The sequence below is a fragment of the Idiotropiscis lumnitzeri genome, chromosome 13 (genome assembly GCF_059441095.1).
Source record: "Idiotropiscis lumnitzeri isolate Australia: NSW breed Sydney's pygmy pipehorse chromosome 13, RoL_Ilum_1.0, whole genome shotgun sequence".
In the NCBI taxonomy this organism is placed as follows: Eukaryota; Metazoa; Chordata; class Actinopteri; order Syngnathiformes; family Syngnathidae; genus Idiotropiscis; species Idiotropiscis lumnitzeri.
Genome location: NC_142403.1, coordinates 6,287,196 through 6,300,997, shown reverse-complemented (window position 1 = coordinate 6,300,997; position 13,802 = coordinate 6,287,196). Strand labels below are relative to the sequence as shown.

The window sequence follows — 13,802 nt, the reverse complement described above, 5'->3', positions numbered from 1 at the left end:
TTCCTCCCGTGAAGCCATTCCTTTGTTCAATTGGATGTGTTCTTTGAGTAATTGTCAAACTGAAAGATGAGGTTCCTCTTCACCTTCATATAGAATATATGAACCTAATTTGGGGATAATCAGAGGCATTTGGGCCACTTGGTACTCAGTCGCAGAGAACATTTTTCCTTGAAGTGGAAATCTGGGAAAAAGTGAATCCGTAGCTGCCAAACTATGCTATATGCAGGAGTTGACTGTATTTTTAAGTTGTAATATCGCCGATCACCACTAGAGGGCAGACATGTCTCAGTTCCGCTTATATTGGGTCCTGTTTTTTTTTTCTGCCAAGCATCAGCCTGCCTCAATCCTCCACCCAGACGTTTACCTTCCTAAGGGCGATAAAAGTAGGGCTGGAAATTATGTGATTGAGAATTGTGACCATATTTAATCAACCAGACGCGACAAATGTGCGCGACGGTAGAAATCAGCATTTCCTACTAACTTTGGTTTGCAAGTTGAAGTAAACAGAATCCGCCAACATATAAAAAAATTCATCAGTAAACAGAAATGAAAAGTAGCAATGACCAAACTGAACGCGCAGCATATAGGTAGCCATGATTTAGCGTAATCGTCCAAAGCTGAAGCTATTTTGACAAGAGAGGATCCTTCGCATCGCTTTTGTGGCGGTATCGCCAGAGCTTTGTGGAGGAGGAAGCCATTGTGTTGTATATCATCAAAAACAAGGCAATACAACAAACCAGAGGAATCACTTGAACATGTAGAAGCCAAGTGATGAAGTGCAAAGCATGAAAATCAAAGCAGAGTTTGCACAGCATGTCGACATAAATATTAGCAGTTTAGTCACTAATAACTAGTCGGCAACCACCGGGTAAAAGAAGCAATCAATGATGTCAGCTTTTGATCATGCACATTTGCAAAAAGCTAACGCTGTATATATAGGATCATAATTTAAAAACTATGCCTACATTTTAGATCGTATTCACTATTACTCAGGGGTCCATTTTTAGTAGTTCCCCGTGTTATTTTCTATTGTGCTGAATTTGTTGTACAGTTTAATAACATTTAGGGAATAAATTAAAACAATGTTGCATGTTGATAAAATCTTGAGTTATTCTATATTTACCTCTTGTTGTCAGTGCCAACGCTTTAAAACTGGCAATTGTAACGTAATGTAAAGTCGATTTCGATAACATGACACCCCCCCAACAAAAAACACTTCAATAAAAACAGTTTTATAGGTTGCGTCTCTAATCTGCTAGAATACATGTTCTTTCTGAAAATAACAATAGTTAGACTTTAGAAGTGCGTTTTTAATGTTACTGTATATTGACTAGTTTAATGAGCAAATGTATTGCGTGTGTGAACATACCTGTCCAAGTTTGAGGTAGAAGGTCTCGCTGAAGGTCTTACGGCTGAAGTACCAGAAACGTTCATTTGACGGATAAACCCTGACCAAAGTTTCCAGCAGGAAGCGAACCGGCTCCACCACCTCGGTTACGACCAGGTCCACTGCCACTGTCAAGTACACTTGCTTATCTGCACCAGACAATAGGGGCAAAGCGTTGCTAGGCATTACAGGACAATCAAAAGAAACATTATTAAAAAGCTTACACGACAATATGATTTAAAACTTCAATGTCTTTTTAGATCACACAATAAATTTATGCTTTCATTTGTGTCTTGCCTCCTGTGTTCTCAAATGAGTGTGGATGTGTGTTTGTGTCTATATGTACAAATAGACAGCTGTGACAAATCTGTTTCAAATTCTCAGAGCCTTGCAGTCAGCAAGTTTCCACCTTCTTTAATTTGCTAGCTTTGATGGATTCAGTGAGGCAAGCTTTCAGCCTGGCAGTCTCGCTGTGCCAACCAGCAGATCAAACTGTGTAAATATTTCCCCATTAACTAGAAAATCCAATCACTATAAAATCCAATGCAAAAATTTTATGGTTTTGGCTAAATTTAAATGACTGATTTTAACACAGCAGTACAGCGACTAATCTCAGAGCAAGAAGGTTTTGGATCTGACTTTGTTGCCTAGCTGGTGTCTGGAGACTTCCTGTGTTCTCATGTTGTCCCCGAGCCTGTCTGTGTTGTCTCGACACACCAGCCATGCAAATAAAATTGGTTGGAGACAGCATTGCCTGTGAATAGCTGTCCTGTGTGTGTGCGCCTCCCTAATGTGTGCTTTATTTATTAGGCCTTTGAGGCTGGGGAAGTGTTTTCCTTCATTTAGAAGTAAGCAGCTCATTTGGCCACTGTAAGTTTGATTATTTGGTGTAACTTAGCAGGTGTATGGAATGATGACAATATTTACATTATTATCTATTATCTAATAGGCTCTTGTTGGCTAAATTTAGTATTGCAAATTTTAGTTTTCTCAACTCGTTAAAGAAAGCCCAAAGTATTCTAATATTTTCACATATTTTTGTTCTCATTTTGATTTCATTGAAATACATGTACTACATGTACATAATCCACTCGAGCTATAACGTTTATGTTTTGAATATAAAAAATGCCAGTTTTGTCACATTATGAAGTGAATCTGATTTTTCTTTTTAATCTTCAACTGTTGAGAAATGCGTATTTCTTTTCTTATTGGTCATAGGTTATTTTTCTGTCCCATCTCTCGGCCTTTTCTCGGTTGCAAACAAACGCGTCAGTTTTTTCTTCATTTTTGTAACTTGTGGGTTTAATATTAGCGTTACGTGACAGGGAGTTGACATGCATCAAGAGTCCGCGTATAACACTACACCAGGGGTCCTCAATCCTGTCTCTCAAGGGCCCTGCCTGTTTTCCATGACTCTCTGCTGTAACACACCTGATTCCAAAGATCAGATAATCAGCAAGGTCTGCAGAAGCGGGATAAGGATTCTGATCATTTGAATCAGCTGTGATGTAGCAGGGAGAGATGGAAAAGAGTCACGACACCACCCATCAAGGAACAGGATTGAAGACCCCTGCACTCTCCTATCAGCGCCGGTCACTTTTCAAAATAAAATGTTTTTCAGCCTCAGACAATAAATACACTGAAAGTATTGTAAGTTTTGTATTCTTTCAACTGTGCGGCTCGCTGGTTGGAGACCACAAATCTTATCTACAACAACGTCAAATAATAAGTTCAGCAATGGCGCACCTAATCTTTAAAATTCACCAAGTCCTACAATTTTTGCTTTATATTCATATTCCAAGAACTGTTACAGACCTACACAGCAACATTGTCCAAATAAAACAGTGATGTGTTCTGCGCAGAAAATGTGAGACAATGGGCATGGCAGACAAACGTGGAATATATTAGATTAGATACTACATAAGTAATGAAAGTCAAAATTCAGATAGCATTTAGTGTGAAAAATCTTAAATTAGTGACAGAAATAAAAAGCATCAAAAAGCTAATTAAATTCAAAGTCATTCACACTCTTATGTATCATGAAATTTTGGCTTTAAAAGGGAAAAAAAACAGCATTAAACCTTTTGGCGCGTCTTCATTGAGGGGTTGAAAGGCTGCAATATTGGGGTTCCATATGCCCGCGATCACATAGGCCTTTCCATCAGAAGTCTTCCCCATCGACTCCTGGGCAGGTAACGAAATATGTTTATTTAATATCAACTGTATGTTTACTGAACAGACTGCAAATACACGGTCTAACAAATAAAGAACAGATGTAGGCAGAGTGCAATATTCTATGCAGTTGTACATATAAAAAAACAAATATAATCATTTAATAGTCATTGCATACGGAAATTCACAAACGCAATACATGATTTTCCTGTCCTCACCATGTCGAGTAAATGCATGTCGCTATTGCAAACCTTCTGTCCTGGACTTAGTAGCATTCCAAAGCACCTAGAAAGAAGACACAGGAGCAGACATTTGCTATTAATCTTTTGTTATGCATTCCTAAAGGGGAAGCCAACTCCAACATTTTCTTTTCAAGAATATGTTCTGTGCAGTCCCACAAGTCTAAACATGGCATTCTGGTTAGTGTTGCGTTTGTGGAATATGAGTTAAGCAGTAAAATCCACCTGTTTATGTGCATTTCAAGGAGCGGCCATTTTGTCACTTTTTATCGACTTCACTCTTGCTCAGGGCACAGCTAACGACCAATCATGGCTCAGCTTCGGAGAACAAGTGAGTCGTGATTGATCGTTATTTGAACCCTGAGCAATTGCGATGTCATTTTCATTCAACAGAAAGTGATAAAATGGCCGCGCACTAAGATGGCTAAAATGGTTTGGATTTTGCAACTTAACTCGTATTCCATAAATGCAATATTAATCAGATTGCCGTGATTAGGCTTGTGAAGGCACATAGAACATATTATCACAAATAATTTTTAGGTGTTAACGTCCCCTCTTTTCAACTATTTTAACATTGCTATCTTCACATTATATCAGTTCAAAGAAAGGAAGTGTCGCAAACTTGTCACATTGGCCTTTTTTCGCCATTAATAAAATACAATATATCAATTCCCTCGTCCCTAAACATATTCTAATGACAGCAATGCATTAAATCAATCTGAAAAAGCATTTCATCCTTGTGAGCTGCAATTTCCACAGGGTACGGTATTGGTCTTCAAGTTTGGAGTGCCATCTGGTGGTTAGCATGGGAATATGTCAAACCTATTTGGCAACATCCATTGAATAACATTTAAGAATAGAAAGCATTTGGAACAATGGCTTGCAAGTTGGATTCACAGATAGTGAGTAATATCCATAGATAAGTGTACAGATATTTTTAGGCAAGGCCAAGTAATAACCATAGTGTATACATGACATAAAAAAAAAATAAAAAAAACAAAACAAAAACAAAGGCAAACAAAAATGTCGACTGGGTTAGGAAAAAAAGGGCAGGTGTATGCTGGTGAGGGAAATTGGAGGCAAGTGACTGGGAAGGCAAAGAAGGAGGGTGGGATGACCTAGTTCTTTGGTGCAGGCATGCAGGCTCAGTGTCTGAGTGCAATAAAAGGGGCTGCGGGAAGTTGTGGGAATTGGTTAAAGCACACAGAACAGTATTATGCCGTGGAATTATTTTCGATGATAAGCTTTAAAAAGACTAGCGTTTACATAGTTGTTCACACACAGCTATCCGTGGACAAAGACATGATCAAAAAATAACGAACATGTCACAAACCCAGTTTGCCATCCAATTGAATATTCCTTTCAGTCATTTATGTCGTTCAGTGGGAGGTTTAGGGTTTGTAAAAAAGTGATATACTGTTTGTTTCTATGGCTAAATTTAGCTGTTGCGGCTTTTCTTCAGGTGCGATTTGGAGTCCGGAAATGACAGTACATGAGTAGAAGCAAAATAAAGAAAATTTGTCAAATTGTATACTTCCGCACCTTTGAAGACATCGGACTAAGAGGAGCAAGTTACCAGCTGACTGAGGTGAATCCAGCACTCAGTTCATGCCGCACTCCAGTCGACAGTTGAAGGTACTGCCACAAGGTGACAACCAGCACATCAGAGAAATGTCATATGCGCACGTATATAGAAAACAGTTTTTCAAGAGAATTTTTGAAGGGGAGTAAAACACACGGGAGCGTGTTATGGCCTTCTCAGACAACACAACCTTGTTTGTGGTTCACGACGGTTGCGCCGTCAGACTAGAAGATATATCGTTCTGTTTCTTAGACTGGGCGAGACGTCGCACTTGCAAGTACAGCACCGAGCAAACCCCGCGGAAATAGTCTTGTGCTTCTATCAAAATTCTGCCCATCGGCGTAGATACGTCAGAGGGGCGGGAATAAGCAGCTGTGTAGTCATGTTGACGGAGGCATTATGAGCATGCATGTTTTTTCTTTGCTATGAAAAGGCTGCAAATACTTTCCAATATTTCCCCCCTCCTGTCCGTTCTTTTTTTTCCTGCATTGTCATTGTTTGTATGTGCGTACCACGTCCAGTCTCCCATCATAAAGTGGGAGGATACTGTCTTCCTTTTGGGCAATGCAGAAGAAACTAGCAAAGGACGACGTAGGACATATGACATTATGCGGCAAGACGTACAAAGTTTCTGACATGCCAGACTTTCAGCGTGGTGGTCGTGAAGCTTCCAGATGCCAAACGACCAATCGTTAAGTATGTCACACTACACGGGCGATGAAGCGTCAAGACAACTCCAAATCAGCTACAAGAAACAAAATTGGGCAACATTTGTGCAGTCTGATGTTTATCCTCCAAAAATGATGCTCATTGTCACACCTATTGCCTTTCAGGTGAAGCTGACACATTGGATCATAAGACTGCCTCTCACCTCTCAATGCCGAGCTCTTTGTTGCTAATTTGCTGGACTGTAATCAGGACTTTCTTCTGAACAGTCTGTCGCAGTTTGAAGTACAATTTATCTCTATCCTTGGGGACTGGACTGTGAAAATGAAGAGAGAGACTAAATTAGTTAACATAAACCGACCAGCTCCTGTCATAAAGTATAGTATCTTGAAGTCAGGCTTGGGGAGTAACGGAATACATCTACCAGTGTTACATATTCAAGATAAAACAGTTTTTAACTGCAAAATTGGCAATATTTCACCAGATTACAATTTGAATGCAGACAGAAAACTCATCGGCACATTCGTTTAAGTGCAACAAGTGCATAAATTCTAAGAATACGTCTAGCTCATGAGCTGCCCCGATCTGCTCGCACGGTCGTCCTGAGACGGTGTACAGTCGGGAGACGGCGTAAACTGCTTTGTCGTGTGCTCCGCTTTGAAGACAACCCGAGGAAAGGAGGAAGTGGAAACCGCTATTCACTCTTATGAACGTAGACACTGAACTTGGACCGATTTATCTTTAATAGCATTTACTCAGAAATGTGTGAACTCTCAGAGTCACGTGGCGTCACAAATCATCCACAGATTTACTATTTTAAACCATATTAAAGATAAAAGTGTCAAAATTAGGGCAATTATAGATAATGATTGAATCAAAATTATTTATCAAAGCAACTTTGGTCTCATTAGGTTGTGGGGTGGAAACAAGTACAAGTTTTAATCTGTATTCATTATTCCTGTATGTGTTGCCAAAATACCTGAAATTTCCCTTGCCATCGTCTTCCTTAATCTCCAGAGAGACAGTAAAGATGAAGAGGTCACCGTCAAGAGGACTCAACAGCGGCGTGTCTCTGATATCAGTCGGTCGCGAAGAGCGGCGAAAGGCTGTTGAGAAACTGTACAAGATTCGACTGACCTAAAAAGGTAAGAAAAGATCACAACGAAATTAATAGTATTTGGACAAAAATATAAAAACAATAATTTAACGAGAGTCAGAGTAACAGGTGAGGTAGAAAAAGGGCTTGAGAACAATATGGCCCAAGAAGTGGAGAGCAAAAAGCTTTATCAAGAAGTTGGAGATGACTGGCTTGAGACTCAGTGGGTTTGTCACCAAAAAAAATAAATACAGCTGTTGCTCAAAGCGAACCTCTCCGTGAAGGATGCATGTTTCGTGAAGTGAGAAGAACAGTGCTTGGCTGCAGTGTGCACTTAAAGCTTACCGCCTCTTTGATGTGGCAGGAGAAGACGTGAATTTGGAAGTCTTCAGAGCTCCGATAACTCTCAGTGAAGCAAAAGCAGTCACTTTCTACAGAGCCATCCTGTCCACGAGCACAAAACAAGACCTTGTAAATGGGGAAGGAACAAATCTCCGTACCCGATGCCTGGTCCACAACCCTGCAGAAAGAGAAGAAGAGACATTTTTAGACATTTTTCATTTAAAACGGTTCATTTCTGCTCGTGTTACCATTTTTGAAATGCCAGAAATAAATATTAGCATGTCTATTCAGCAATGTCAGTTTGGAGCTCCTAAAAGCTCGAAAGGATGACGTGGAGTCAGTCACAAGAAGGAGTCATGCCATATAAAAGTCTTTACAGCTTTGTATTTCCTTTTTTCAGCGCGCTGTGACAATTGGTGCCGGCCTCTCTCCAGAAGCAATTTTTCACTTGCACAGCCCTAATTTTGAAATGCAATGCAGAGATGCCAACCCCTATCATCATCTTTCAAAAACATCCAGAATATTTTGTCATCTTAATTAGGAACACTTGCCGATCAGCCGAAACAAACATACACTACCATAAAGACTCCAAGCAGCACGAATATTTTTAATGGTAAGTATTCCATTCGCTTCACACTTCACATTCGTAGCACCCCCTAATTAGGATCTTTGTAGGGTACAATCTTCGTTGGTCACACAGAACACGTTCACTAACAGCATGCGCAATCTTTTAGCATGACCACCAACACTATTTGGGAATAAAGTAAATCAAGCCTTGAGTGTGAAAATTATTTTCTCACGCAGATCCTACGTTTGGAATAAGTAACAGTAACCGACCAACGAAAAAGCAAAACACATGAAAACACAAGACTTCCATGACTCGGGCAATAAGCTAATATCCCTCGTCATCTTTCATTTGAACTTAAAATTGTGGAGGACAGGCCTATTTTCTTGAAAATGGTCAAATTCTCAACTGTATGAACAGAGGGAACGTCAGGCGCACTGGAATTTGGTGAACGGGTAGTTATATAATTAAATAAGTGAAAGCATATAATTACTGGACACGACCACATTCATGACTCCAAAACAGGCTTCGTAATTTGAATCACTATCTAGAATCCTCGTACCTCATCGCTTTTCAGGAGACCTCAAAGACACCATTAATAATGCATCATCAAAGAAAGCAAGCCATTTTCAACACTTTAGATCGGTCAATAATTTTTTACAAAAGGAGCTCCAGCGATATGCTTTTGTAATGAAGATGAATTTATCGGAATATTATTTAATATGTCAAATGTTTCTTAGTGTCAGACTCCTCTCAAAGTGCTGTGGAAATTCATTACCTATTTTTATTTTCATTTGTCTCTGACCAGAAGTCTTACCTCACAGAGCCTTCTGGTCCACAGGGGACATGAAGGGTGATGGGGATCGGGATGGCACTCTCAGCCCGCAAGGTCGCCATTGCCCTCTGTGCTTCGGCTTCATTACGAGGAGCTTTGACCCAAGTGCAGCCCAAGTAGGACAGCTTGTTGAATTGCACACTGTCTTCCTCTTGAGTGGTGGGGCTGGCCGGTGCTGGATCGGGTGATGATACTTCTGACGGCGGACATATAAGCTGTGTTTGATTACCGTTTTGACTGAGATGTCTGCTGTCAGTTTAATCAGTGCACACTCATACCAACTACAAAATGTGGTGCCATCAAATTATGATGGGAACAAGGAGCTACTCTGCAGGTTTTCTCTCTCGACAAAACACTTTCCCATTTATGAAGAAAAAGAGGACAACAGATGAGCCCAAATGATAACAGAATGGCACAGGATGCGAGACGAGCTCTTTAAAACTTTGCAAACAGGAAGCAGAACAATGAGCACAGCGGACGAACTTCCACTGCTGACTGGCGTTTATATGACACGACTCTTACCCTTTCCTCTCAGTTCACTCAGCACTATTGAAGCAGCAGCACTCATGGTGCTGTTGTTTATGTATCAGAAACCACAAAGCTCGTGCAGAAACTGACCACTAGACTGCCGCGAAAGACTACCTGGTGATTGGAGCTCCCGCACTTGAACTTCTGGGTTGCTGTGTTTCTCCATCTTTTCCACACTACTCTTCTCCACCTTCACATCGTCGTCGTCGTCGTCGTCATCATCATCATCCAGTACCTCCTCCATTGCTTTCTCCAGCTGCTCACTACCATTCCAAGACATCTGCGAAGGAAGGGCCATGAACGTTGAATTAGGGGGTAAAGAGAAAAGGACGAGAACCATAAAGGAGAGCAGGGAGCTTCCTGGAACGAGTGAATAATTTATATCGTGTTTACTATGGTCGCGTCAACATAAACGCAAGTGTATTTGTGTTTGCAATGGCTTGTTGATCCCCACAACCTCAATGAGGACAAGCAGTATAGATACTCAGATGGAACCACCGTACATTTATTTAGGTCACTCGAAACGGACAAATATTTGGGAAAATTACACACTTTTATGTATCGCTTCACATTGACGTGTGTTTTGGGGGAATAAAAAATGATTTACTAAAGTGTAATTTCCTCACGCAGCCAATGCAGGATTAATACAGGTTATCTCAAATTTTAACTGCATTCAGTATCATGACTCTTCTTTTTCTCAGTGTTATTGTTATCTGGCATTTTCTAGAAGCTACTTTATGAAGGGTTCTGGTTAGTAGCCCAGAGAGGAAAATAATGTATGTGTGGTGGATGTCAAAATAGAAATTACACTGATAAAAAAATTATCATAGTAAATAAATAAATCAAACACCTTGTTGACTACTTTGCTTGAATACAAAATAAAATTGAAAAGCAAGACAGAATTTTACCTGTTCCATTATTTAACATTTTTGCCAAAGTGAATGTAGTCAGCAGCATCCTGTATGCTTGCCAAACGATTATTTTGAAAAAGCTAATTAATGTGGCCAAGAGAATCATGTATGGATTAGATATTATTTTTTTAATATGTCAGCTGAGATGTGTTGTCTGACCTTGAGCTTGGGTTTTCCCTCGGAGCTTTGAGGTGACCCAGTAGCGCTAGGCTGTACCAGAACAAACTCCTCGCTGGTGACGGTGGCCACAGACTCTGTGGAACTGCTGACTTTGCGCAGAGAGGAGCTGTCATCCATGGCTGACTCTTCTCAGGAAGTGCAGGGGAGACTACAGTTGAATCTCACCCCTTTCCTCCCCAGTTCAGCCAGTTCTGGATACAAAAGAAGCAGGTATTACAACTTCAGAGTTATACACTTTGATGAGTAAAATAGCCTTTTTAACTAGGATAGGCTCCAGCAGTGTAGATGTGAAGTGTAAACAAACAGCTAAACATCCAAACTCAAACAGCCAGAGGAAATATGAAATATCGAACGTCAAACCAACTTTTTCTTGCACCTGAGATATGGAGTAAAGAATGTATTGCTGTATAAGAAATTTACAGCAATCTGCATGAATAGATAGAAATTAGATAGGAGGCAACACATAAAAGGATGCTTTCATTCATTCTACACACGTGATTTCATTTATGCACACCAGGACGATTGCGAATCAGACATTCACACAAACACAAGGACAGCAACCAGATCATGTGCTCCAATCATACTTATTGAATTAAAGCAAGTAGCATGAACAACCCAGGCAAATAATGGGTCACTTACTGGCATGGAGAATCAAACCAGATGAGAAACACAGCAACAGTGAATGGTGGGAAAATGTGCAATATTGTCTTCCTGTCTATCCTGGTCAAGCCACCTGGAGTAGCTTACATTACATATACAGGCTAAAATACATAAGCATGTCACACTTGATATACTTTATGGCACGAATATAGTCCATGTCGACATGTTACACCACTGGTGTAATTGCTATAATGTTTTTTTTTTTCTCGATAAATATATACACACTTGCGCAAATGGTCACACATGTGTCTAAGTGTAATGATCTACTGAGCAGTACAAATCGATTCAGTTTAACACAATTGTTTGCGTTTTCACTGTCATTAATTAAAATTTGTATTCAAAATAATTGCACCACACCTGATCAATCTTTAACACATTCCAGGAAATGAAATCTACTCCACAGTTTCCGTCCGTTCGCCTTTTTGTCTTCCTCTGTTCAAATCATTCATATTTTATCTGTGATGCAATGTGATGATGATGAGGGCGCTCTATTTACAGACCTAATGCAGTCATCATCCTCCCTACACACTGCATTGGAAACAAGCTCGACCGAACTAAACTGAACTCAATTTCCCAGACGAAAAGTGTCTAAATCTCGTTGCACACTTGAGTACAATGACAATAAAGGGATTTCTGATTTCTGATTCTGATTCTGATAAATTAGCAGCCCGTTATTACAAGTCTTGGTCTGCTCTGCCAGCACAGTTGGCAACATTGCAACCAAACCGCCTCTTACTGTAAGTGGAAACACTGTGTAGTAGTCGGTGAATTAGAAGCAAGGTAGCTACGCAACAGCAAAATACACAGATTTAACAAGCCACATTGCATCAGAGAGGCTGTGTGCGTGTGTGTGTGTGTGTGTGTGTGTTTCTGCGGGCAGTATTATCCTGATTTTTTGCAATAGACGGTACGAAAAAGTGACATCCCAACACAGAAGTTCTTAGATGTGGACACCTGATGGAGAAACCTGACATTTATCCATGCATTTTCTATAGGACTTGCCCTCATTAGGTTTGCAGGAGCATATCACAGCTGACTTTGGGCAAGAGGGTGTGGCCTTCTTGCCCAAATTCCAGCTGGTATAGGCGCATGCATACCTGTGACACGAATGAGGACAAGCGTAATAGAAATTGGATGGAGGGAAGAATTTGTGTTTTTTTTGTCATCACCAATCACCACTGATCCATTTTTTCTGTGTAACCCTGTTCAGGGTGATGCAGTCATGAATGGAAAAAAGGGAACATTAAGAAAAAAATGCTATACGTGCTACATGAATAATATTTAAAAACACCGCTCACGCCTGACAGATGACAGTTAAGAATTGTTTGTGAAAATGAATGCGACTTCCGCAGTCGATTCAACAAACATTCTTCACTATAAACATGCAACAATCAAACATTTCTCAGAGTCATCAACTATTGAAGTCAGAAAAAATGTAAAACATGTTTTCAACATTTTTAAGTATGACCAATTATTGTCAGCAGTATGATTTCACACTTCTAAGAAGATGTGCCGGTGAACAAAACATGGAAATATAGACTCCATCCATCCACTGTGTGCTGCTCCTCATCTGAAACTAATTTCAGAACAAGGACACGTAAGAAATGTTCTTTTTAAATGTGTAAGTTAGAACAAAGGTCTCTACCAAGTTAATTAGTATTAGGTTATTGCAACATTCTTTTTGTCGCGACACCTTAACCAAACTTCTCTTAGCATCATCATCATCATCATCATCATCATCGTCGTCGTCGTCGTCGTGGTCGTCATCACCATCATCAACATCAACAGCTTCAGCATCCGCAACACAAGAAGATGCAATCGAAATGGGAAATAAAGCACACTCTGTGCAGACCAATCTGGAGCAGACTTGTGGAGTTAACGATACCGTCAATGCAAAATTTGCGAGCCTGAAGCTACCTTCGCTAAAAGCTTTCCTCGTCGCGAGAGTGTCAGATCTAGATCCGTGTCAGAGGTGCAGATGTGCAGCGGTATGTGAGGACAGGTGAGTGCACGCCAATCAGGAAGTTACTACCAATGCCAGGCTGACTAAAATGCTAGCTTAAGTCGAAGCTAACGTTTCGCTAACGCCAACCAGCTCGAAGTCCAAAACATTGGCTCCTTTTTTGGAGGGGACGCACACAACACAGCAACACCCAAACCGTCCTCCAGAAGATAATAAACAAGGAATTCTAATGTGTCAAAAATACCATGCAGTCAGAGAAATAAGAACTTTTGTTGATAAACAATCTGTCAACTTACTTGCTTGAAGCGATGAGGAGTTGCCTGCTAGCTGTCAAGAGTTCGCCGAAGATCGTATGTGTGAATAGGATGCATCACTCGATGCGCCAACTGCACGCTTTCCGGTTGCGTGGAGAGCAAGTGCTGCCGCGCATGCGCACTCACTTAGGTTCAGCTACTGACGTTAAATTTAAAACTTTGTCTCAAAAACATTAACACATTTTATTGAATTAATTCACATTATTTTTACTTAATGTCACGATGATTTTATTAGACTCATTGTGACCTTTGTCTTACACACACAAATTCTCCATCCCTTATCTGTACCGCTTCTACTCACAAGGGTGGCGGGGGATGCTGGAGCCTATCCCAGCTATCTTCGGGCAGGAGGCAGGGTACAC

At 40.4% G+C, this 13,802-nt stretch overlaps 1 protein-coding gene across 2 annotated transcripts in view; it reads right to left on the bottom strand.

The window, feature by feature from the left end:
* The window catches only part of rabgap1l (RAB GTPase activating protein 1-like), a 97,172-nt gene extending 83,628 nt beyond the window's left edge, over nucleotides 1-13,544 (bottom strand). The window contains exons 1-10 of one of the 2 annotated variants that reach the window (XM_088313025.1): nucleotides 13,423-13,544; nucleotides 10,483-10,694; nucleotides 9,527-9,692; nucleotides 8,867-9,080; nucleotides 7,488-7,662; nucleotides 7,026-7,183; nucleotides 6,252-6,362; nucleotides 3,778-3,844; nucleotides 3,469-3,571; nucleotides 1,370-1,536 (exon numbers count right to left, since the gene is read on the bottom strand). In XM_088313025.1, the coding sequence (XP_088169151.1) occupies nucleotides 1,370-1,536; nucleotides 3,469-3,571; nucleotides 3,778-3,844; nucleotides 6,252-6,362; nucleotides 7,026-7,183; nucleotides 7,488-7,662; nucleotides 8,867-9,080; nucleotides 9,527-9,692; nucleotides 10,483-10,620 (1,299 nt within the window). In that variant the 5' untranslated portion in view covers nucleotides 10,621-10,694; nucleotides 13,423-13,544. The remainder of the gene's footprint in view (nucleotides 1-1,369; nucleotides 1,537-3,468; nucleotides 3,572-3,777; nucleotides 3,845-6,251; nucleotides 6,363-7,025; nucleotides 7,184-7,487; nucleotides 7,663-8,866; nucleotides 9,081-9,526; nucleotides 9,693-10,482; nucleotides 10,695-13,422) is intronic. The other variant, XM_088313026.1, reaches the window with a different exon arrangement.
* Nucleotides 13,545-13,802: the final 258 nt, after the last annotated feature.